Consider the following 21,005-nt stretch of genomic DNA (forward strand, 5'->3'; position numbering starts at 1 on the left):
CGGGTACGGGGAGCAAGGCACGGGTACGGGGAGCATGGCACGGGTACGGGGAGCAAGGCACGGGTACGGGGAGCATGGCACGGGTACGGGGAGCATAGCACGGGTACGGGGAGCATAGCACGGGTACGGGGAGCATGGCACGGGTACCGGGAGCATAGCACGGGTACGGGGAGCATGGCACGGGTACCGGGGGCACGGCTCGGGTGATGGGGTCTCAGGGGTGCTCCGGGGGTGTCTCCATCCCCGCTGACCCCCGCAGGGGCCCGCGGGATGCTGGCGCGGGGCTGGCGGCGGCTGTTCACGGGGCGGCTGCTGCTGCTGACCAACACGGCGAGCTGCGGAGCCATGCTGGCCACCGGGGACGTGCTGCAGCAGGCCTGGCACTGCCGGCGGCACCCGGGCACCGACCTGCAGCCGGCGCGCACAGGTGACAGCGGCGGCAGCAGCAGCCGGGGCGGTGCTGGCGCTGAGCTCCGCGGGGCGGGGACACACGGGAGGAAGGGATGGGATCCAGAGGGACCTGGATGCGCTGGAGGGGTGGCCAAGGCCAAGCTCGTGGAGCTCAGCAAAGCCAAGGGCAAGGTCCTGCGCATGGGACGGGGCAATCCCAGGCACGGCCACAGGCTGGGAGGAGGCGAGATTCAGAGCAGCCTGAGGAGGAGGACGTGGGGGTGTTGGCTGGTGAGAAAATGAACATGAGGGGGCTGCAGTGAGCGCTCGCAGCCCGGAAATGAGCCGTATCCTGGGCTGCATCAAGAGGAGCGTGAGCAGCTCCTCGTGCTCCTGGAAACCTCTCTGCACACCCCCAGGAGCTGATGTTTTGAGCCTGGAGAAGAGAAGGCTGCGTGGAGCCCTCAGAGCAGCTTCCAGGGTCTGAAGGGGGCTACGAGGATGCGGGGGGGGGACTCTTCATCAGGGACTGTAGTGACAGGACAAGGGGTAACGGGTTCAGACTGAAACAGGGGAAGCTCAGGTTGGATGTAAGGAAGAAGTTCTTTATTGTGAGGGTGCTGAGGCGCTGGCCCAGGGTGCCCAGAGAAGCTGTGGCTGCCCCATCCCTGGCAGTGTTCAAGGCCAGGTTGGACACAGGGGCTTGGAGCAAGCTGCTCCAGTGGAAGGGGTCCCTGCCCGTGGCAGGGGTTGGAGCTGGAGGAGCTTTAAGGTCCCTTCCAACCCAAACCAGCCTGAAGTCTATGATTCATGCCTCTAAATTCATCCTCATTCCAGTGGAGCAGGAATTAGGCCCCAGCTCCCCGGCACCACCCGAAGCCTTTGTGCTTCCCCCAGCACCGCATCCGCTGCCGGGGCCATGGGGGAGCCACATGAATAATGCACGGGTGCCTGGTGTTGTGTTGCAGGGCGGATGTTCGCCGTCGGCTGCAGCATGGGCCCGCTCATGCATTACTGGTACCTCTGGCTGGACGCTGCCTTCCCGGCGCGGGGCGTGAGGGGGCTCAGAACCGTCCTCAAGAAAGTCTTCATGGACCAGGTGGTGGCATCGCCCGCCCTGGGCGCCTGGTACTTCCTGGGTAGGTGCCAGCACCCTCCTTGCACCGGTGGTGCTGAGCTCCGGAGCAGTGCCGTGCGCTGATGCTGTGTCCCGCAGGCATGGGCACGCTGGAGGGGCAGGCTCCGGGGGAGAGCTGGGAGGAGCTGAAGGACAAATTCTGGGAGTTTTACAAGGTAAATCCATCCCCCCCCAAGCCCTGAACGTTCCCTCCTGCCCTTGGGTTTCATCAGCTCCATGGGGGCCCCTCTGTTCTGTGAGACCCCCCCCCCCGCCGCGCTGTGTGCGGTGCTGGTGGCCTCAGTATAAGGACTTGGAGCTGCTGGAGAGAGGCCAGAGGAGGCCACGAGGATGAGCAGGGGCTGGAGCAGCTCCCGTATGGAGCCAGGCTGAGAACATTGGGCCTGTTCAGCCTGGAGAAGAGAAGCTGCGTGGAGACCTCAGAGCAGCTTCCAGTGTCTGAAGGGGGCTACAAGGATGCTGGGGAGGGACTCTTCATCAGGAACTGCAGTGACAGGACAATGGGTGATGGGTTCAAACTGGAACAGGAGAAGCTCAGGTTGGAGATAAAGCAGAAGCTCTTCCCTGTGAGGGTGCTGAGGCGCTGGCCCAGGGTGCCCAGAGAAGCTGTGGCTGCCCCATCCCTGGCAGTGTTCAAGGCCAGGTTGGACACAGGGGCTTGGAGCAAGCTGCTCCAGTGGAAGGGGTCCCTGCCCGTGGCAGGGGCTGGAGCTGGAGGAGCTTTAAGGTCCCTATAACCCAAACCAGGCTGTGACTCCGTGGTTCCTTGCTCTCCACAGGCTGACTGGTGCGTGTGGCCCGGGGCTCAGCTCATCAACTTCCTCTTCGTGCCCCCCAAGTACCGGGTGATTTACGTCAACGTGATCACGCTGGGCTGGGACACGTACCTCTCCTACCTCAAACACAGGGTGAGCCCCAGCACCGCGCATGCAGCCCCATCGCGGCCGAGCCCAGCTCACACCACGCACAGCACCTCTCCTGTTTTCCAGCCCGGCACCCCCCCTAGCACGGAGCGCACCCAGCGCAGGGTTGGGATGTGAAGGAGCTGCTCCCAAGGGCAGCGTTTTCGGAGCCTTCTACCCATGGTGAGATGTTTTCTGGGCATCCACAAGCGATGGCTGGAGACCGTCACCGCCACCTCAGTTCTTGCTGCTTAACTCGTCTCTTGGCCGCAGCACTGCGTTGGGGCTGTGTCTGGAACCCATCCATGCCCCAGGGTAGGCTGTAAAGCGATTTCTTTCTGTCTCCATCCCCAGAGCCCCTGGCGTGGGGAGGAGCTGCTGTGCCCGCTCCAGACCGGTGGATTTGCCCTTCTCCAGGGCAAGCCCTGCCCCGTGCTCCACTCCAGCACCTTCCCCTGCTCCTGTTCTGGCCGCCTGGCCAAGGGACGCGGCCCCTTTGGTCCCGGTGCAGCTCCTCAGCCCCGCTCCCTGCTGCTGCTCTGTCCTCAGAGCCGGAGTCGCTCAGCTCCTCCTCGCCCCCCCCCTCCCCAGCCCCATGCGTGGGCTCCTGCAGCCACCCGGTGCCTATAAATACAGCGCTGTGAGCGCAGCCGCCTGCTCGCTGCCACGGCTGAATCCGTGCGGAGGCAGCCGGGTGCTCCTAAGGCAATGGTTGGGCAGGGTCTGGCCCCTCTCTGGGACCTTCCCTTGTTTCCAGCACCCATGGGAACTGCCCGAACGTTGACTTTCCTAAAGCTCAACACAGCGCCTTGGAGCTCTGCCCTCGCCCCTCCTGTCCCCCCTGCACCAAGGGGCCACCCGAGCTGCCAGGAGCCATGTGGAGGATGCTAAAGAAGAAACCAGATCAGTTCGGGCTCCTCTTTGGCAGCGGGGCCGGACACGGGGCCCCCCCTGCGCCCGCAGTGACCCCCAGAGGCCAGTGATGAGCAGTGATTTATTTCTTCACACCATTTCTGGAATACAGTGATTTTTAGGAAATTTGTCCTGGTTTTTTTTTTTTTTCCTTGTTTTTTGTTTTTTTTTTTTTGACACTTTTGACATTTGTACAGTACAGAGTTAACTCTTCCATAAGTAAACTTCACCAAAAAATAGGCAAGGGGAAGGGAGGTGGGATTTGCACTCAGGGAAGGGGGGGGGGGAGGAACCTGGAAAATAAAAACACAGAGCTCCAAGAAAAATAAATAAGAGGGAAGCAAGACCTCCAGGTCCAGGTTTGCTACAGGAACATCCACTTGGGCACAGTCTCCACAGAAGCACAGTACTACAGGAACACAGGAGGAGCCGAATGCCCGTAGCAAATCAGCAACACAATGGTCCCCATTGAGGCAAAGCCAGGGTTGTACCGAGCTCCCCATCCCCAAACCAGGGCTAAGTTGCTGCAGGCTGCTCGGCCGAGCTCTCGGGGATGCATCTGGGGCGGGGGGGGGTTTATGGGGGTACCTTTAAATAAGATTTCTCTTGCAAAGATATTCACAAGCAAGGTTACCACAGAGAGAAAGGAAACCTGGATGCACCAACACGGCCACAGCACAGCAGGTCACGCACAGCGTCACTTCTACACCTATTTACAAGGGGTTCTTCTTCTTTATGTACAAGGAGGAAGACGGCGGGAGCATAAATTAGCATCTATTTATACAAATAAACAAGAGATAGGAAATATCCATCCATTGGGGGGGGGGGAGAAGAGCCGGGCACAAAGAGAACCCCCCCCCCCGAGGAGCTCTTTGGGCAGGCCAGGCTGGGGATGGGGACACGGGGAGGCCCAGCTGGGATCTGAGGTTTGGGGGGGTCCCACTGCAGCTCCCCACAAGGGCAGGGGGTGCATCCCTGCTCCCAAGGGAGGGATGGGATGGGGGGGGTGAGCAGAGAAAAGAGTATTCCTCAGGGAAAAGGGGGTTTTGGAGCGATTAAAAGCAGAACAGGGGGGGTTCTACCAGCCCAGGCTTAAAAATAAATTAAGGGGATGGAGGGGGCAGAGCCTAACTGAAGGGGGGGCTCCTAGAGGGGCTGCAGCCCTTTCGGAGGTATCAGCAGCAAAAGCCCCCGTGGGACCCCCCCAAGAAGAGGGGCTCAGGGGGAGGAGAGGGGGAAGGAATGGGGTGCACTGACCAATATTGAGGGGTGTAGGGGGGGGGCTGGTCCTAGCAGGCACAGTCCTGGTGAGGGGGGGCCTGCTGGTCCGTGAGCTGGGGGCCCTGCTTGGCGCCGGTGACCGCCGGGTCGGCCGTGTCCAGCGACTCCGACATCTTCTCGCAGATGATGTCCACCAGGCGCTCGAAGGTCTGCTTCACGTTGATGTTGTCCTTGGCGCTGGCCTCGAAGAACTCAAAGCCTGGAGGACGCAGGCAAAGGACGGGGAGGGGGGGACACGGGCACAGATCAGGGCTGTGCCCAGCAGAACCCTCCCCGGCTCCTCCTCCCATCATTAACTATGGAAGGGATGCGTGCGCCGCACACGCCTGGACCACCCGGCTCCATCCTTGCCCCTGCAGCCACCCAGCTTCATCCCCTCGGCAGGTTTCTGGTGCCGCAATAGGAAGGAGCATCAGCCCCCCGGCGCTCGCGGCTCGGTGATGCCTTCTTTCTTATGCACTGAGGGACGAGTGACCGCCGCTCTCAAGGCAGAACGGCAGGGAGGGAATTCAGCCCCGAATTCAATGACTGCGGGGGGGGCAGATGGGTCCCCCCCGGCTCACCCAAGTGCTCGGCGAGCTGGCGGCCCTTCTCCGAGGAGACGACGCGCTCGTCCTCCATGTCACATTTATTCCCCACCAGCAGGACCTGGGCGTTGTCCCAGGAGTAGGTTTTGATCTGGGTGGACCTTTAGGGAAGGGAAAAAGGGAAAGGATGAAGGGGGGGGGCAGAGAAGGGTGATGGGGGTGCCTGGGGAAGGTATTTAGGGGGGGGAATGGACCTCCCAGAACCCTGTCTGGGTGCTCACCAGTCCTGCACGGCGTTGAAGGACTCCTCGTTGGTGATGTCGTACATCAGGATGAAGCCCATGGCACCGCGGTAATAGGCGGTGGTGATGGTGCGGTACCGCTCCTGGCCGGCTGTGTCCTGGGGTGAGACCAGCACATCAGCACCGTGCCCCCCATCTGGGGACAGCAGCACCAGCATCACCCCCCCGGCAAAGCAAACAGCGGAGCAGCCCCACACCAACCACACATCACCCAGGGCCGGGGGCTCACCCAGATCTGCAGCTTGATGCGCTTGTCGTTCCGGTAGATGGTCTTGACCTTGAAGTCGATGCCGACGGTGCTGACGAAGGCGGGTGTGAAGGAGTCGTCAGCGTACCGGAAGAGGAAGGAGGTTTTCCCCACGCTGCTGTTGCCGATGATGAGGATTTTGAACATGTAATCGAAGTTCTGGTCCGAGGATTCCTTCTGCCCATAGCGGGAGTCGGTAGCGGACGCCATCTGCAAGGAAAGGAAAGAGGAGAGGCCGTGCCGGGGATGGCGGAGATGGCAAACGCACCCGACGCCAGGCCCCGGTGCCCCCGGTTTCCCACCGGGGCAGGCACGGTTTGATCCTATTTGGATTGGGATGGGCGAGCTGCCACCAACGCAGGTGATTGGCCCCAAAGGACTCTGCAGGGCCAGGACCCATCACCCTCAATGCAGCCACCCCAAGAAGGTGCCTGCATCAAAGATCGGGTGCAGGGAACCCAGCAAAGGGGGGACCACGACCCTGGCAAAGGGGGGGGACCACAACCCTGGCAAAAGGGGGACCATGACCCCCAGCAAAGGGGGGGCACACAATCGTGGCAAAACGGGGTACACACGACCCTGGCAAAGGGGGGGGACCATAACCCTGGCAAAGGGGGTAGACACGACCCTGGCAAAGAGGGAGACCACGACCCCCGCAAACGGGGGGTACCACGACCCCAGCAACGGGATTGCAGCAGCACTGAGGGCGCTGCAGCCTCTCCCGCATCTCCCCTGCAAAATGGCACCTGCAGCAGAGCCCGCACACGCCGGGCTCGGTGCTGCGGGCACCGCGCCGGGAGGTGCGGAGGGGTGATGCTGGGATGCAGGGGATGGGTGGATGCGGGGATGCAGGGGCCCCCCCCCATGCATCTTTCCCCCCCCCCAACACCGCTGCAGTCAGCTTCCAGCTGCTCCCCCCACCCCGCAACCGGGTACCCACCCCCCCAGGTACCGGCGACCGCCGGTACCGGGGGGGGGGGGGTACCCGGTTTGGGGGGGTAAGGAAGGGGGGGGGGGGAGGATGCCGTGCGCTCACCTCCACGCCGCCGCCTCCTCCTGCAGCAACTGCAGAGCCCGGGTGACGCCGCGTTAGGGGGCGTGGCGTATGTAAATGATCGCGCAACGTCATCGACCGGGCCCCAAAGGGAAGCGCTGATTGGTCGGCAGCGCCCCGTGATGGGTAGGAGCCAGGCGGGGTGGGGAGGAGGGGGGTGGTAAGAGGAGACGCCCCTCCCGACGCGGTTGGTGGGCGCCGCCGGGCTCCCCTTGCAGCGCGCAGTGGTGCGGTCCGGCGGCGCCTCCGCTGGGGCGCGGGGCGAACCATCCGCTGCCTGAGCGGGGGTGCAGGGCGGACCCATTGCCGCTCGGGAGGGTGCAAGCTATTCCCCGCTCAAGGGAAAGCGAGCTTTCACAGCCTCCCCTGTCACGATATGATGCCCTATCGCGACAGCCCCTCTTCAGGCCTGCAGCTTGATCCCATCCCCAGACAGGGGTACCTGGCCGTGAGGCGAGGCGAGGTACGCCATGTCCTGCCCGAGCCCTGAGGGGATTAGGGGGAGGCAGCATATGGCTGCTGCGCACGGACGCGTCAAGGATGCCACAGCCTGTGCAAGGATGGAGCCGGATACCCCTGGGCTCTGGCTGGAGCCCACTGGGTGCAGGGACATGGCCCTGCGCCTCCGCAGCATCACGGCACAACCGGGAGGCAGGGATGGATCCAACCGCACTGAACCTCCCATGGGCATGGGTTCCACCGCCCTCCTTGGTGCCTGGATGATGCCGCCCCTCAGCCAAGCAAGGGGTGAAAAGGGTTTTTCCGTCAGCTCCCGCCCCGCTCCCTGCCCCTGGGGCTGGATCTGGAGCTCTGGGAGCCTGGTTCCCATCAACCTGCCGGCGCCCAGCTCCGCTTCATCCCTGCGAGACGGGGCTGGCACCGCTCCACCCGCCGGCTCCTGCGGCATCCATCGCCGGGATCCAAGAGGGATGGGAGAGGAGCACACAGGCGCCGGGGCCCCGATGGGGCAGTGCCACGGGTGGGGACGTGTTTGCAGCTATAAATCACCGTTGGGAGCGATGCGGAAGAGCGAGGGGACGGGCTCAGCGCCGCGCCAAGCCGGCGGTTCAATATTTACCTTAACCGGTTGCGTTTGGCAGGAGGAGCAAGCTCTTGTTCAAACATGGAGCAGGGGCCCCCCCACCCCTCCCCCGGTGCCTGGCAGGAAACGGGGCCACCAACCACGCTGGGCACTGGCACTTCCATGGCTCGTGTTTGGAGGGGAACAAACCGGGTTTAATCTCTGGAAAGTGAAGGAAGACCAGAAGGAACCTCAGGGGATGCCCCGGCCCCTGTGCAGGCACGGGGGGGGGGGGCACAGCACCCGCTGGGGCCCCAAGTGCAAAGTCCAAAGGCAGCGTTTCGAGTGCTGATGGCAGAGCGGGATCGTGTCCTTCTGACGTGAGTGCCCCCGGGGGGGGCTCGTATGAAAACGTGAGCTACAAAAGGCTTGAAACAGTGAACCTGGCTCTAAATAAATAAACCACGGACGCCGGCGCTCGGCCGCGCTGAGAATGCTGGCACCAGCACCCTTCACCCCCCTCGCCGGCCCTCCGTGGGGCTCTGTTGGCCCAGGGGCCACCTAGAGAGATGTCAAACCGCTTTTGGCCCCATGGAGGACCTCTTCCCCGGAGCCCCGTGAGGCTCCACGTCCCCACGGTGGGATGGGGCTGGGGCACAGTGTTCCCAAGCCCCGACTGAAGAGCACAGGGGCCTTTCCAGCCCTCCACAGGCTGGGTGGGAGCAGGGGACAGGCGCTGGGAGAGGGTGAGCAGCGTCCTTGTGCCCATCAGGGCCCCAGCATGGGGACACGCTTTGGGTCCCTCCGTGTCCCTGCGGTGCTGATGCTCTCGCCGGGGCAGTGCCCAGTCCCACATCCCTGCGGCAGCGGGGGGGACCCATGGCCGGTGCCGCTACGTGCCCAGGGGCAGGAATGTGACGTTGCCCTCCGTGTCCAGGCACAGCCCCTCGGGCCCTGGCTCCGAGCACCCGCTGCCACCGCTGTCCTTTGGCATCGTCCCCTCCAGTGCCTGCCGGTTGTCGACGTCCTTGGGGCAGGTGACGGGCGAGTCCCGGTCCCCAGGGCTGGGTGACAGGCACTTGATGTCAGCCGACCCCGAGTCGTCTGTGGCTGGTGTCTTGGAGCCGCTGTTGTCCTCGTCCAAGGGGCTCTCTGCACCCTCTGGCTCCGTGTCCAGCTCCCCCTCCTCTTCCTCCTCCTCCTCCAGCGTCAGCTCAAACTGGAACCTGTCGGTGCTGGCAGGGGATGCTCCGTGCCCCGCGGGCGGGGGGGACGGGCTGCGCGGGATCATGCTGTGGTACCATTCCCGGTTGTCCTCCAGCGTGTCCAGGAGCTCCTGGGCATCAGGGTGCACCAGGTCGGCCCACGTCTCCCACAGCGGGTGGGCAATGAAGTCGATGAAGCCCACCTGAAAGAAGGCAAAGCTGAGCCCCCAGCCTGGCCCTGTGGAACCCACCCCGCCCCCCCCATGATGCTGCCCTTACCTGGGACTTCTCCACAGAGGCCGTGTGCTTGTCGCACATGGGGCTGATCTCCATCCCCTTCTCCCGCTCCTGGTCGCCCTGGCGGAAGAACTCTATCATGATGCGGTCGGTCCATTGGCGGTACAGCTCCAGCGGCTTGGTGGGGTTGCTGAGGTCGGCACAATGCACCATGTTCTGCAGGACCTGGCGAAACAGGGGCACAAACCTGAGAACACGGGGGCTGCTCAGCCTGGAGAGGAGAAGCTGCATGGAGCTCTCAGAGCAGCTCCAGTGTCTGAAGGGGGCTACAAGGATGCTGGGCAGGGACTCTTGATCAGGGACTGCAGTGATAGCACAATGGGTGGTGGGTTTAAACTGAAACAGGGAAGTTCAGGTCGGATCTAAGGCAGAAGCTCTTCCCTGTGAGGGTGCTGAGGCGCTGGCTCAGGGTGCCCAGAGAAGCTGTGGCTGCCCCATCCCTGGCAGTGTTCAAGGCCAGGTTGGACACAGGGGCTTGGAGCAAGCTGCTCCAGTGGAAGGGGTCCCCATGGCAGGGGTTGGAGCTGGAGGAGCTTTAAGGTCCCTTCAACACAAACCATTCCCTGATTCTATGACACAGCCACGGCATCGCTTCAGAGTCCTCTGTCCCCCAGGGCCACCCCCCTATGCCAGGAACCCCCTTGGCCATGGCCAGCTGGTGTTGGGAGATGGAGTGGCACCAACCAGGACATCCCAGAAAGTCCTGTTCGGAGCCAGGACCAGCACCTGCAATACCAGGAAAGTATTGCATCCTGCATCCCTGCATCCTGCATCCCTGCATCCTGCATCCCTGCATCCCTGCATCCCGCATCCCTGCATCCCGCATCCCTGCATCCCGCATCCCTGCATCCCGCATCCCTGCATCCCTGCATCCCTGCATCCCGCATCCCTGCATCCCGCATCCCTGCATCCCGCATCCCTGCATCCCGCATCCCTGCATCCCTGCATCCTGCATCCCTGCACTCACCTGGATCCGGTCGGAGTAGTTGTCCAGCAGCAGCACCCCCAGGCTCGTCACCTTCTTGGTCTCCACCATTGTTTTCAAATCCGCCAGCAGATTCATGTGCTTGGACATGTCCGTGGCCAGCACCTGGATGGGACAAGTTGGGAACGGGGCTCAGCCTGACCCCCCCCACAAAGCCTCCCCAGCCCGGGGGGGGTCAGGGTTGCCCGTACCATGTCGATGACCATTTTGCGCAGCGACTGCCTCTGCTTCTTGCTCAGGTTCTGGAAGATGTCGCAGTTCTCCTCCTGGAGAAGCTTGAAGCCCACGGCCAGGTGATGGTTCTCCAGCACCGAGGCGTCGTTGTACATCAGCGCCAGCTCCGAGTCTGCAGGATGGCACCGGTCACCCCAAGGCAGCTGCTGGAAGCCAGGGTCCCCCGTTCCCCACCACCACCATCTCCATCCCTGCACCCCAGCTCACTGGTGTTGATGAGGAACTGGTTGGAGACACCAGGGTGGTCAACATCATGGATGGCGCTGGCGAAGATAGCAGCCATGATCTCCAGGTCCGTAAAGACAGCCTAGGGATAGTGGGAAAAGGCCTTGCTGATGTGCTATGGCCCTGCCAGACACACGCGGTGGCCTTGGGCGACCAGGGCTCACCTCCAGAGCAGGCGTGGAGAGGAGGACATGGGTGGACTGAGCTACGTCGGCGGCGTGGATGTTGTTGTGATAGGCCACGTCAGCGTGGTAGTGGTCCTCCAGCGTCAGCATGTAGGTGATGAAGGTGTCAACAGGGATGCGGAAGGTCTTCATCAGGTCACGCTCCTGCAGGGAGGCAGGGGTTGGCTCATCCCCATCCGGGCATGGGGACGGGGCCATCCCGCTGGGATGCTCACCTGGAAGATGCTGTACATGATGACCGTCAGCGGGCGGTTGCCTGAGTACTCGGCCACTTTAAACACGTTGAGCCCCCACTTGTTGGTGTCCTCCAGCTCCTGAGGACCAGAGGGACAAGGGGTCCGTGTGGGGCCAGCGCCGGGGACCCCAGGGCCGGCCGGGTCACCCACCTTGGCCAGCAGCCCCTCCTGGTCCGTGCGCACCCCGAAGCGGGGGATGCCGGCAGCGGCCAGGCTGGAGCCGTGCATGAGCTTCCTGACGCCGCTGATCTGGGACATGGGGCGCTTCCGCCGCTCCTTCTCCTTGTCCTTGGCCAGCGCCGAGGGGATCTCCACCTCATGCTGCTTGTCTGGGCCGGCACAGGGGACCGTGAGCAAGTGGGGGGGGCCCAACGCCAGGTCCCTGCTGCCGGCAGAGGTGGCACCGGGTGGGGGGGGGCCTCACCCAGGAAGGTGCTGGAGATGTACTCGGAGACCTGGTTCCCGGAGCGGCTGGTCTCCGAGAGCTGCGTCAGCTCCCGGCTCAGCATCCTCTTGAACTGCGGGCAGCAGGCAGGGCTCAGCGGGCAGGCAGGACCCTGCTTCCCCCCCCCGCCGGGGGCTCTGTGGCACGGGGGACACTCACCTTGTTGGAGGCCATCTCGCCCACCGAGCGCCGCGTCTGCAGCGTCTCCAGCTGGTCCAGGCACCAATCCAGCTCCTCCAGGGTCTCCCGGGAGAGCTTCTGGTGGGCATCTTCTGCTGGGGACACCCATGGGCTTGGCACGGGATGTGCCGATGGCACGGGCACACGCACAGGGTCCTGGCTGCAGCATGTCCCTTGCCAAGCCGGTGGATGGGAGCACAGGAGGGATGCAGGGAAGCAACCAGGACCAGGGCCAGGGCTCGGGCTCAAGCATCCCTGGGTATGGGGCTCAGCCCCATCACACCGTCCCCATCACACGCAGCGTGCCCCACTGGCCCCATGGGGTGACAGCCAAGCCCAGGGCTCCCGCAGGGCCCTGCTCATGCTGGGCTTTATTAATGGAAGGTTTGACGTCAACCGGAGCCTTCCCACCACGGGAGGAGCTGCCGAAAACCAGACATGGATCCCAAAGGACAAAGCCCCGGCACAAGAGGGGCCTTGCTGCACCCCCAAGGGCCCAGCAGGACCCATCCGCAGGGATACAGGGATACAGGGCCAGACAGGTCACCACAGGAGCAGCATCCCCCCTTCCCCGCCGGCACTCACCGGTGAGGCTGGCCTTGCTCCCGGAGGGCAGGCTGCTGCTCGATCCCCGCCTGTGGAACATGGGGGGGGTTCAGCAGACGGGACCCCCATGGCGGTCCCCCCCTTGCCATGGGTCAGATTTCCGCCCCCCAGGCAAGACCCTCACCCTCCCTGTCCTGTAGCCAACTCACTTGATGCCGGCGCGGTCCTGGAGGTGGGTCAGGTTGCTCCGGACCGTGCGGAGACTGGCCAGGACCTGGGGGGGGCAAGAGGGAGCTGAGGCCGGGCAGACCCCCCCAGGACCTCAACCCCAGTGCTGGGCACAAGGGGACAGCACCTACCTGTGCGAAGGGAGTGACAATCATGTCTTCTCCATGCCTGCGGGAGCAAAGGGAGCGTGAGCCGTAGGGAGGGCACCGGGGGTCCCGGGGACCGGGGTGGGGGGCACTCACAGGTCGCTGGCAATGGAGGAGTTGCGGGACATGGCTTTTGGGGACAGGTCGTAGTCGCTGTCAGAGCGGTACAGGAAGGACTCACGGCGCTGGCCATGGGAGAAGGTGCCTTGGAGGACCAGCCCCGCGCCAGGGCTGGCCTGGGGGTCCAGCACGGCCCGGCCGGGGGGGCCATTCTCCAGGTCAAAGCTGCAAGGGGAGAGGGGACGAGGCTGGAGTGGGACGGGTGGCCCAGGGACCTCAGCCCATGGGCACAGCTCGGCAGATGCCACCAGGTCCCCTGCTCATGGTGACACCAGTCACTGCCCAGCCTGGCCCTGCCAGCTCCTTCACCCCAATGCTGAGAACGGGCACAGCTCAGCGCATGTGGAGCCCCACATCCCCAGTGCGGGGTTAGCAAAGGGGGACTTGTCCCACGGCACCCAGGTCGTGATGCCCCTGGCTCCAGAGACCCTGGGAAGAGCCAGCTCCTGCCTGTCCCCAGCACCATGGTTCCCGACTGTCCCAAGTCCTCGAAAGCCCCGAAGCCTCCATCCAGCCTGGCTCAGGGCGCCGCGTCCCATGGGGAGGACAGAGTCCAAGCCACGGCGCGGAGCCAGAGGATGTCAAACGACAGCAACCGCTGGGGAAGCGAAGCCCTGGCCCTTGGGGACACCCCCAACCGGAGCCACCAGGCAGCCATGCAGGTCTGGGGGGGGTACAAGGGACATGGGGACAGGAACAGTGGCCCCACCGCAGTGGCTGTGGCTGCTTCCCCCCCTTCCTCCTGCTCCATCAGCGATGGGGTCATGGGAAAGGCTGCAGGAGGGACACAGCCAGGGCCCTGTCGTCCCCCCCACCATGGGGACAGGGACAAGTGACCCCAGAGCATTGGGTGAACTGGGGAAGCTCATTGGGCCGCCCCGTCCCCCCCGGCACCGCTGGGTGCCCAGCACCTACCCGATGCAGGAGTGCCTGCGGGACGGGCACCGGCTGCCCGGCTGCATCGCCCCGGTGCCCGCGGCGCGGCCGTCGCCGGCAGTGGCAGCACCGGGCAGGCACCGGCTGTGCCACCCCGCAGCCCCTTGTTTTCCTGCCTCAGCCTCGCGTCCCCGATGGTACCGGGGACACAAAGCCGCATTGTGGCTCCGACGGGTGATGTCTGTGTCTGTTCCCAGCCCAGTGACAGCCCCGAGCCGCCGGGGTGGGCAGGGGCGGACCCGAGCCCCCGCACCGGGGCTGATGCCGGGTGGAAGCCCCTTGTTTCGGTGACAGGATGAATACCGGCAGCGCGGGGCCGGGGGGGCCGGGGGGTGCTATAAATAGATGCAGTTGCTGCTGAGGAGGGATCTGCTGATCCCCACAGCGCCCGCACAAGTGGGGCTGGCACCCACCAGCACCCCAGGGTGCGGGCAGGGGGGCACCCCAAAACCAACCCAATGTAGCTCCATGGTGGGGAGGGCAGCGACGCGCCCGCTTGTGCTGTGGTGGCTGCTTTGGTGCTTTGCTGTGCAGGAAAAAGCCCCTTTTCCCTCCTCACTACACCCCCCCCTCCACCATGGAGCAGACGCCTGTCACCTGCAGGGTCCCTGCGTGCCCATCACTGCAATGAGTGTGCCCGTGCTCAGCCACTCTCAGCCAACGGCGCCCCCCCTGCCCGGCTCAGCCACAGGGACCCCCCCGCTGTCCCCTGCTTGTCCCCCACGTCCCTGTGGGTCCACAACCTTGGGGACTTGCCACAGCATTTGGGGGGGGGGTGTCCAAAACTGACCCCATCCCGGCAACTACAAACCTGGTGCCTCCTCCCGCCCTTTGCCGGGGACCCGCCGGCGTCCCCCCCTTACCAGAGGGGATGCGCCACCGTGAAGCGCCGCTGCAGGCGGATGCTCTGGTTCATCCGGAGCTTCCTCAAGAGGACGGGGGAGTTGCGGGGGGAACTGCGGGGGGGGGACGCGGCGGGCGAAGCCCCCGGTGAGCGGTGCGGGGCGGGCAGCATGGCCCGGCACAGGGACCCCCGGTGCTGCCCGAGGCCACGCGGCCGCCGGTGCGGAGCAGGAAGCGCGCGGCCGCCCCAGCCCCGGCCCCGGGAAAGTTTCCATCCCCACCCCCCCCACCCCCCGCGCCCGCGCCTGGGAAATCAAACAAGTGCCTGGCTCCGGAGCGCGCAGCGCGATCCCCCCCCGGCTGCTCCCCGGTGCGCGCCGGCAGCGCGGGCACGTGGCCCTTCGCTGGCCCCGGGCCACCGTCGTGCCCCGAAAGGCCACGGGTGCTGTGCCCGAGCACAGGGGACAACGGCGCCCTGAGCCCCGAGTGAGGCCGGAACGCGGCGGTGCCACCCGCGGACGGGGCTGAGCCCGGAGCATCGCGGACACGCGGTGGGGCTGTGCCACTGTGGGAGCTGGGGAGCGCCTCGATGCCTGCTGAGCCCCCCTCTGAGACAGGGAGCAGCAGGATGAGGCCGGCCCAGCTGGATGGATACCGGCTGTTCCCAACGGACACAAAAATATCCAGCAGCTGGCAGGGACTCAGGAGGGACGGCAACGGCCCCCCCCCCCCCGCCCTTCCTCCCCCTATAACAGCACGGCAGGGACCCCAAAAACCACGGGATAGGGGTGGAAGGGTCCCCAGAGATCGTGGGGACATCAGGGCAGAGGGACATGAGGGGACAGCGGGCCGGGGGCAGCGCTGCCCTCCCCAGCCCCTGGGACATCAGGACAAGCAGTGCCCGTCCCCAGGACAGCCAGTCCCTGTCCCCTCCGGGCTCGGCTGTCCCCATCGCACACGTGTCTGCGGCGAGTGACACCGGAGCCCCGTTCCCCGGCGGTGCCAGCCCCGTGCTGTCCCCACAAGCCGGGCTGGGACGGGCACGGAGGAGGGGAATGGCCCAAAAATAACCCTGCAGCCGCGCAGCGGGGCCGCAGCCACAGTGGGAGGGGAGAGACCGAGGTCACCCCCGGGCAGGCTGGCAGCCGGCTGGGACACGGGATGGGAATAAGGACGGGGGAACGGAGAGAGGGGTTGAGGACAGGGATGGGAGATGGGGGCAGCCGGGATGGGGATGGAGGGGACTGGAAAAGAGACAGGAACGGAAAGAACAGGGACAGGGGATGAGGGTAGGGATGGGTGATGGGGTAAATGGGATGGGGCAGATGAAGACGGAGGGGATGGGAATGGGGACAGGGACGAGGACAGGGATGGAGGCGATCGGGACAGACCGGGGCCGGAGCATTGGCATTGGCAGGGTCTGTCCCACGCCCGCCGCTGGCACCGGGCCCTCTGGCGGTGCCGGTTCCCCAGTGCCGCTCCCCGGTGCCGCTGTCCGCCCGCCGGTGCTGAAACCGGCAGCGGCACCGACGGCAGCGCCCTGCCGGGTAACCCCATCCCGGTGCCACCGGGGCGAGCAAGCACCTTCCCCCCCCCTTGTTCCGCTCTTACCGGGGGGGGTCGGACTCGTCGCCGCTGCTGGGACCGCTCTCCTCGATGGTGAAAACCACCCTGGAGCCCTCAGGCTGGGGGCCGCGGGCCGCCTCCGCCAACCGACAGCCCAAAGGCGGCAGCAACGGGCTCCCGGAGAACCGCCGGCGGACGGCGCCCAGCGCCGCTCCCGCTCCCGACGGGGCGGCATCGGTGGCGTCGCGGGAGCGCTGTGGAGAAGCAGGGCAGCGGTGAGCGGCGCGGGTCCCGGTACCGGGGAGCTGCTCCAGGAGCGCTCCCCGGTCTCCGTGTGTCTCCCCCTCCGCAGAACGGGGGTCCCTGGCCCGGAGCTTCCCTCCACGCCGCAGTTACCGGGCGCCGGTGGCACTCGGGTGCCCCCTGCCGGGCACGGTGCCGCGCTGCACCCCGGGGGTACCGGAGGAGGAAGGAGAGGGGGCACGGCCGGTGCACCGGGAGCGATGCCCGCAGTGCACGGAGCCGCCGAGACATCCCCCCCCCCCGCCGCCGCCAGCGGAGGGCCCCCCCGCCCCCGGATCCCGCCTGAAACCCCCCCGGAGCCGCCGCGCAGTTACGGAGGTGAATAATAATTAACCGCCCATTAAGGGGATAATTAACTCCCGCTGAGCGCCGCCGTCCCGGTTATTGCTGCCCGGGGGCCCGGCTCTGGGACGCTCGAACCGGGGACACCCCTTTCCCCCCGGTCCCAGTTTCGGTCCCGGTCTCACCTCCGCGCCGAGGAAGGGCAGCGCCGTCCGGCTCCGTCGCATCGCGGTCCCTGCGGGGGGGAGCTCAGGGAGCCGCGGCTGGGAGGGGGGGGTCGGCGTCGGGACCCACCCGGGACCAGGACACGCGGGTTCCTCCCGCCCGTGATTTATGGGCACCGGGGCTCGGCTGCTGCCCGAGCTCGGGCCCTGCTTCGGGTTTCAGGTGCCCCCAAGGGCCGGAGGGCCGAGGCCAAGGGGTGGCCTCCGTTCTGCGGCGCCCACCGAAGCCATGGACCCGCTGGTGCCTCGTTAACAACCAGCCACGGGCACCCGTTACCCGCTGTCTGTGGGGAACCGAGGCGCACCAGGGATGACTTATGGACCCCCCCACCCCTAGCACTGAGCCCCCCCAAGCCCTGACCAGCACCGGGAGTGCCCTCAGCCCAAGCCCAGGGGATGCCAGGTCCCGGTGTGAGGGTCCCCCCTGCCGCCAGCCCCCAGCCCTCGCCCGCAGCCCCTTACCGGCGCCCGGTCCTCGCCGCGGCCCCGGCCGAGTGCAGTGGAGCAGAAGGAAGGCGATGTGCGTGCCTGGCCGCGCGCTCCCTCCCTCCCTCCCATCCCACCCCACCGCGCCGGGGGGGGGCTGCGTGGCCCCCAGCACCCAGCGCAGCACCGCACCCCGCACCCACCCCGGGGCCTCCAGCCGGGGGGGGGGGGAACCCCAAAAGCGGTCGAGGCCTCCCTCCGGGACCAGGGTTTGTCCCTGGGGATGGAGCAGAGCAGATGGGAAACCAGAGCCAAGGCAGCAGCTTCTTTATTGAGCAGCGGGGGGGTCACCTGGGTTGCTCTAGGAAAGAGAGACAAAGAGCAGGGTGAGTGCCCGTAGCACGGCCCCCACTGCCCCCCCCGGTCACTGCCGGTTCCCCCCCGCCACCCCCCGGTCCCTCCCGCACCATGGGCACCTCGTCCAAGTGTTGGAAGCGGGGGGTCCTGCGCCGGGACAGCCGCACCAGCAGCACCGCTGCTCCCCCCACCAGCAGGCAGACGAAGAGGCAGACGATGGCGACCACGGCAGGGCTGGGTTTGGTGGAGGGCTGCGCTGTGGGGTCGAAATGGGCACCCCATTACCCCCCATAGCATTGCCAAGCCTTGTGCCCAAGCACCACAGGGGCTCTTGGGGCGAGAGGAGCTCAGAACTGGCTCCAGCTCCCACTACCAGCACTGTCCCACCCCTCAACAGCCCCAGTGCCCGGCTCCCACATCACCTCCAGGGTTAGGGATAGGATCCAAGGAGGATGGGGCAGCCCAGAGGGGCTCTGGGCTCACCCAGGGACCAGCACCCCTGAGCCCCTCTGCCCCATCCTGTGAGCAGGGAGTTCAGGGGGTCCCAGGGCTGCTGCTGTGCCCATGGCCACAGGTCCGGGGGCTCCCTGCCTGCACGGTGCCCTCCAGGCCTGGCTCTCACCGGAGCTGCCAACCACGGCGCTGGTGCCCATGGCTGGTGCTGTTCTGGTGCTGGCAGCCAAGGTGCTGCTGGGGCCGGGGCTCACTGTGGGTGAGCTGGGAGCAGGAGGGGGCTTGGAGGACCCGGGTGAGGATGGGGCTGGTACTGCCGTGGAGCTGGGGGGATGTCCTGTGGCCGCAGAGCTGGGCACGGCCGGGTGGGATGGAGATGGCGCCGTGCTTGCGCTGGATGGAGATGTTGCTTCCACCGAGCCCAGTGTCCTGGATGGAGACGGTGCCGTGGTTGTGTTGGATGTGTTTGTCAGAGGTCCTGGTGATCCCGTTATCCCAGAGGGAGATGATGCTGTGGATGGGGGGGATGAAGATGTAGGTGCTGCTGGATCTGACGTCGCAGCTGTGTCGGAAAAAGGTGTCTTAAGCACCGTAGAGGCCGGTGTGCTGGATGGGGACACTGCGGTGCCTGTGATGGGAGGAGGTGTTGTAGATGCTGCTGCTTTGCTGGTTGGAGACACATCGGCCGTCCCCGTGTCAGAGCCAGATGGAGACACATCGGGTGTCCCCACGCTGGTGGCTGTGACTGAATTGGATGAGGACAGTGGCATTTCTGTCCCTGAGCCAGTACCGAGGCCATGGGCTGTATCTAGAGCATGGAGGAGAGACCTGGTCAGCAAGGACACGGAGAGGACCAGAAACCCAGGATTTGGCCAATAGCAGATCCCAGAAACCCCGGGTCAGGAAGAGCCTTGTCCCAAGCCATCCTGGCACAGGCACAGCACCACTGGGGACAAACATGTGGCAGTGGTAGGCATGTGCCACGGCACAGGGACATGTGCCAGCCGTTTGCTGGGCAGTGCCTTTATCCGCCTTACCCTGTTTGCACAAGGGGAGTGGCAGGGCCAGCCTGGCTCCACGGCACAGCCAGCACCCAGCACCCAGCGTGTTCGGTGCTGGGGGACCCCACAGCCACCAGACCCACCAGGATGGGTCATTCCCATGTGCTGGAATGGCAGCAAACCCAGCGCCAAGCGCTCAGTGTTGGGGGCCAGCTTCTGTGCCGGGATGAGTGCAAAGAGGCACCTCAGGGTGCAGGGGGGATGCTGGGGGTCCACGCTGGAAACAGGGGGCCCACAGCAGCAACAGGCACCGGGGCCCTTTGTCCCCAGTGTGGTACCGGAGCACTCCCACCCCCGTGAGCCGGTTTGGCAGCACCGGAGCCGCATCCTGCCCCGGGTGCTGCCGGCTGCAGGTGAACAGTCCCCAACAAGGGCTCCTGGGACCCCCGGGGTGTGCGTGCAGCCCCCCCCCCCCGGTGCCATGGGGCTCCGGGCACCCCGTGCAGGGCAGGACCCCCCGGTAACCTCATTCTTGTCCCTCCCCAGTGCTGCAGGGCGGGGGGGAGGCCACGGAGCCCCCCCGCCGGTGCCACCGGCGCACACAGCCCCCACCGGTACCCCCATCCCCGGTACCTGCGGCGAGCAGGGCAGCGGCGCAGCAGAGCAGCAGGCGCAGCGCGCACCGGGACATGCCGCCGCACCGGGCACCGGCACCGCGCCGCCGCCTTTATCCGGCCCGGGGAAGGCGGGGGCCGCCCCGCCCGAGGCGCCTCCTGCTGGCACCGCAGCGCAGAGATCCCCCCCCCGGACCGGGAGCGCATCCCGAGCACCGGGAGCCAGCGCTGCCTGCAGCGCCCCGGAGAGGGAGAGGGTCCGGGACGGGGGGATAGGGGAGATGTGCGGACAAAGGGACCCGGGCACATGGGGACAAAGGGATGCGGGGACACGGAGTGCAGGAACACGGGCATGTTGGGACAGGGAGACTCGGGCACGCAGGGATCTGAGGACACAGGGAGGTGGTGACCCGCGGACCTGGGAACGCGGCCATGCGGGGACACCAGAGCCGGTGCTGGAGGCAGCCGTGGGGCTGCACCGTGCCTGCGGCCGCGCCGTCCATCCCCGCACCGAGCAGCACATCCGGGGCGCCGCGCAGCCATGTTCCGCGTGGCGGGGAAGGAGCTTCCTCCGGGAGGCCAAACCCGGCCGCTACCACACCGAGCGGGGCCCCGGTGCCCCAGGGACCGCGGAGATCCCGGTGTGGGCACGGCGCAGCCGGGACATGGCAGGGCCGACGTCCCCACACGCTCCATCCCTGGGTGCTGCCCCATGGGATGAAGCCGGGACCAGGCCCCGCAGGTGGGGGACGAGGAGGAGGAGCGATGGAGGTGCCAGGAAGCGAAGGCAGCTGCCAAAGGCCAGGGAGGAGCTGCGGCGGCTCAGCCCCAGCGGGGCCCAGGCGGGTGCTGTGGGGTGACCCCGGGGTGCCAGGGCAGGGGGGTTGGACCCCCCCATGGAGGCACCAGCAGCCCCAAGGGTCCCTCAGCTGGGACAGAGCCGCAGGCAGGAGCAGCAGCCGGGCTCCCCTCACCTCCCCTTCCACAGGGACCGCCCCAGAACACCCCCAAGTGAGCTCAAACAACCCCGGACCCCCCCAAAGGAGCCCCCTCTCACCCCCAAGGGACTCCCAGACCCCCCCTCAGCCCAAGGATCCCCCCCAACACCCAAACCCTCCCCAATAACCTGACCAGACCCCTTCTTCCCAACACCCCCTTACCCCCCCCAAAGGACTCTCCGAACCCCCCTGCCCA

General features: G+C 66.0%; 4 protein-coding genes across 6 annotated transcripts; 1 reads left to right on the top strand and 3 right to left on the bottom strand.

Annotated features, from left to right (window-relative positions):
- Window positions 1-233: 233 nt before the first annotated feature.
- Window positions 234-3,763, top strand: MPV17L2 (MPV17 mitochondrial inner membrane protein like 2). Of its 2 annotated transcripts, none has more exons than XM_080634168.1 (5): window positions 234-427; window positions 1,359-1,529; window positions 1,607-1,683; window positions 2,308-2,613; window positions 2,785-3,763. In XM_080634168.1, the coding sequence occupies exons 1-4, from the start codon at window positions 271-273 to the stop codon at window positions 2,566-2,568; spliced, it is 666 nt and encodes a 221-aa protein (XP_080490294.1). In that variant the 5' UTR covers window positions 234-270; the 3' UTR covers window positions 2,569-2,613; window positions 2,785-3,763. The 2 variants fall into 2 exon arrangements, with proteins under 2 accessions (XP_080490294.1, XP_080490295.1); XM_080634169.1 differs by having other exon boundaries at window positions 2,308-2,436; window positions 2,518-3,763.
- Window positions 3,764-4,631: 868 nt separating this feature from the next.
- On the bottom strand, window positions 4,632-5,909 carry RAB3A (RAB3A, member RAS oncogene family; the record flags this gene model as incomplete). The annotated part of the gene is made up of 4 exons (XM_080634285.1): window positions 4,632-4,822; window positions 5,187-5,311; window positions 5,432-5,550; window positions 5,682-5,909. 4 exons carry the CDS (start codon window positions 5,907-5,909, stop codon window positions 4,632-4,634), a joined length of 663 nt encoding a protein of 220 aa, XP_080490411.1.
- A 2,757-nt stretch (window positions 5,910-8,666) lies between these two features.
- Window positions 8,667-16,963, bottom strand: PDE4C (phosphodiesterase 4C; the record flags this gene model as incomplete). Of its 2 annotated transcripts, XM_080633833.1 has the most annotated exons (16): window positions 8,667-9,182; window positions 9,259-9,441; window positions 10,244-10,366; window positions 10,453-10,607; window positions 10,703-10,802; window positions 10,885-11,049; window positions 11,121-11,219; window positions 11,292-11,470; window positions 11,566-11,659; window positions 11,746-11,858; window positions 12,352-12,401; window positions 12,522-12,586; window positions 12,672-12,708; window positions 12,783-12,971; window positions 16,197-16,405; window positions 16,922-16,963. In XM_080633833.1, 16 exons carry the CDS (start codon window positions 16,961-16,963, stop codon window positions 8,667-8,669), a joined length of 2,319 nt encoding a protein of 772 aa, XP_080489959.1. The 2 variants fall into 2 exon arrangements, with proteins under 2 accessions (XP_080489959.1, XP_080489960.1); XM_080633834.1 differs by lacking the exons at window positions 16,197-16,405; window positions 16,922-16,963 and adding an exon at window positions 14,606-14,757 and having other exon boundaries at window positions 11,746-11,861.
- Window positions 16,964-17,701: 738 nt separating this feature from the next.
- On the bottom strand, window positions 17,702-20,806 carry CIST1 (colon, intestine and stomach enriched 1). The gene is made up of 4 exons (XM_080633897.1): window positions 19,831-20,806; window positions 18,366-19,004; window positions 17,854-17,999; window positions 17,702-17,747 (listed from the first exon to the last, which is right to left on the bottom strand). The coding sequence occupies exons 1-4, from the start codon at window positions 19,886-19,888 to the stop codon at window positions 17,715-17,717; spliced, it is 876 nt and encodes a 291-aa protein (XP_080490023.1). The 5' UTR covers window positions 19,889-20,806; the 3' UTR covers window positions 17,702-17,714.
- Between the last annotated feature and the right edge of the window lie 199 nt (window positions 20,807-21,005).

Source organism: Psittacula echo, assembly GCF_963264785.1.
Source record: "Psittacula echo genome assembly, chromosome: 24".
In the NCBI taxonomy this organism is placed as follows: domain Eukaryota; kingdom Metazoa; phylum Chordata; class Aves; order Psittaciformes; family Psittacidae; genus Psittacula; species Psittacula echo.

Bases quoted from the DNA above. Each gene is read 5' to 3' on its own strand.
- MPV17L2 (XM_080634168.1), top strand. From the start codon at position 271: ATGCTGGCGCGGGGCTGGCGGCGGCTGTTCACGGGGCGGCTGCTGCTG. The intron at 428-1,358 runs GTGACAGCGGCG...GTTGTGTTGCAG, and splicing joins CCTGCAGCCGGCGCGCACAG to GGCGGATGTTCGCCGTCGGC. The intron at 1,684-2,307 runs GTAAATCCATCC...TGCTCTCCACAG, and splicing joins AATTCTGGGAGTTTTACAAG to GCTGACTGGTGCGTGTGGCC.
- CIST1 (XM_080633897.1), bottom strand. From the start codon at position 19,888: ATGTCCCGGTGCGCGCTGCGCCTGCTGCTCTGCTGCGCCGCTGCCCTG. The intron at 19,005-19,830 runs GTACCGGGGATG...TCCATGCTCTAG, and splicing joins CGCTGCCCTGCTCGCCGCAG to ATACAGCCCATGGCCTCGGT. The intron at 18,000-18,365 runs GTGAGAGCCAGG...TCGACCCCACAG, and splicing joins CGCCGTGGTTGGCAGCTCCG to CGCAGCCCTCCACCAAACCC.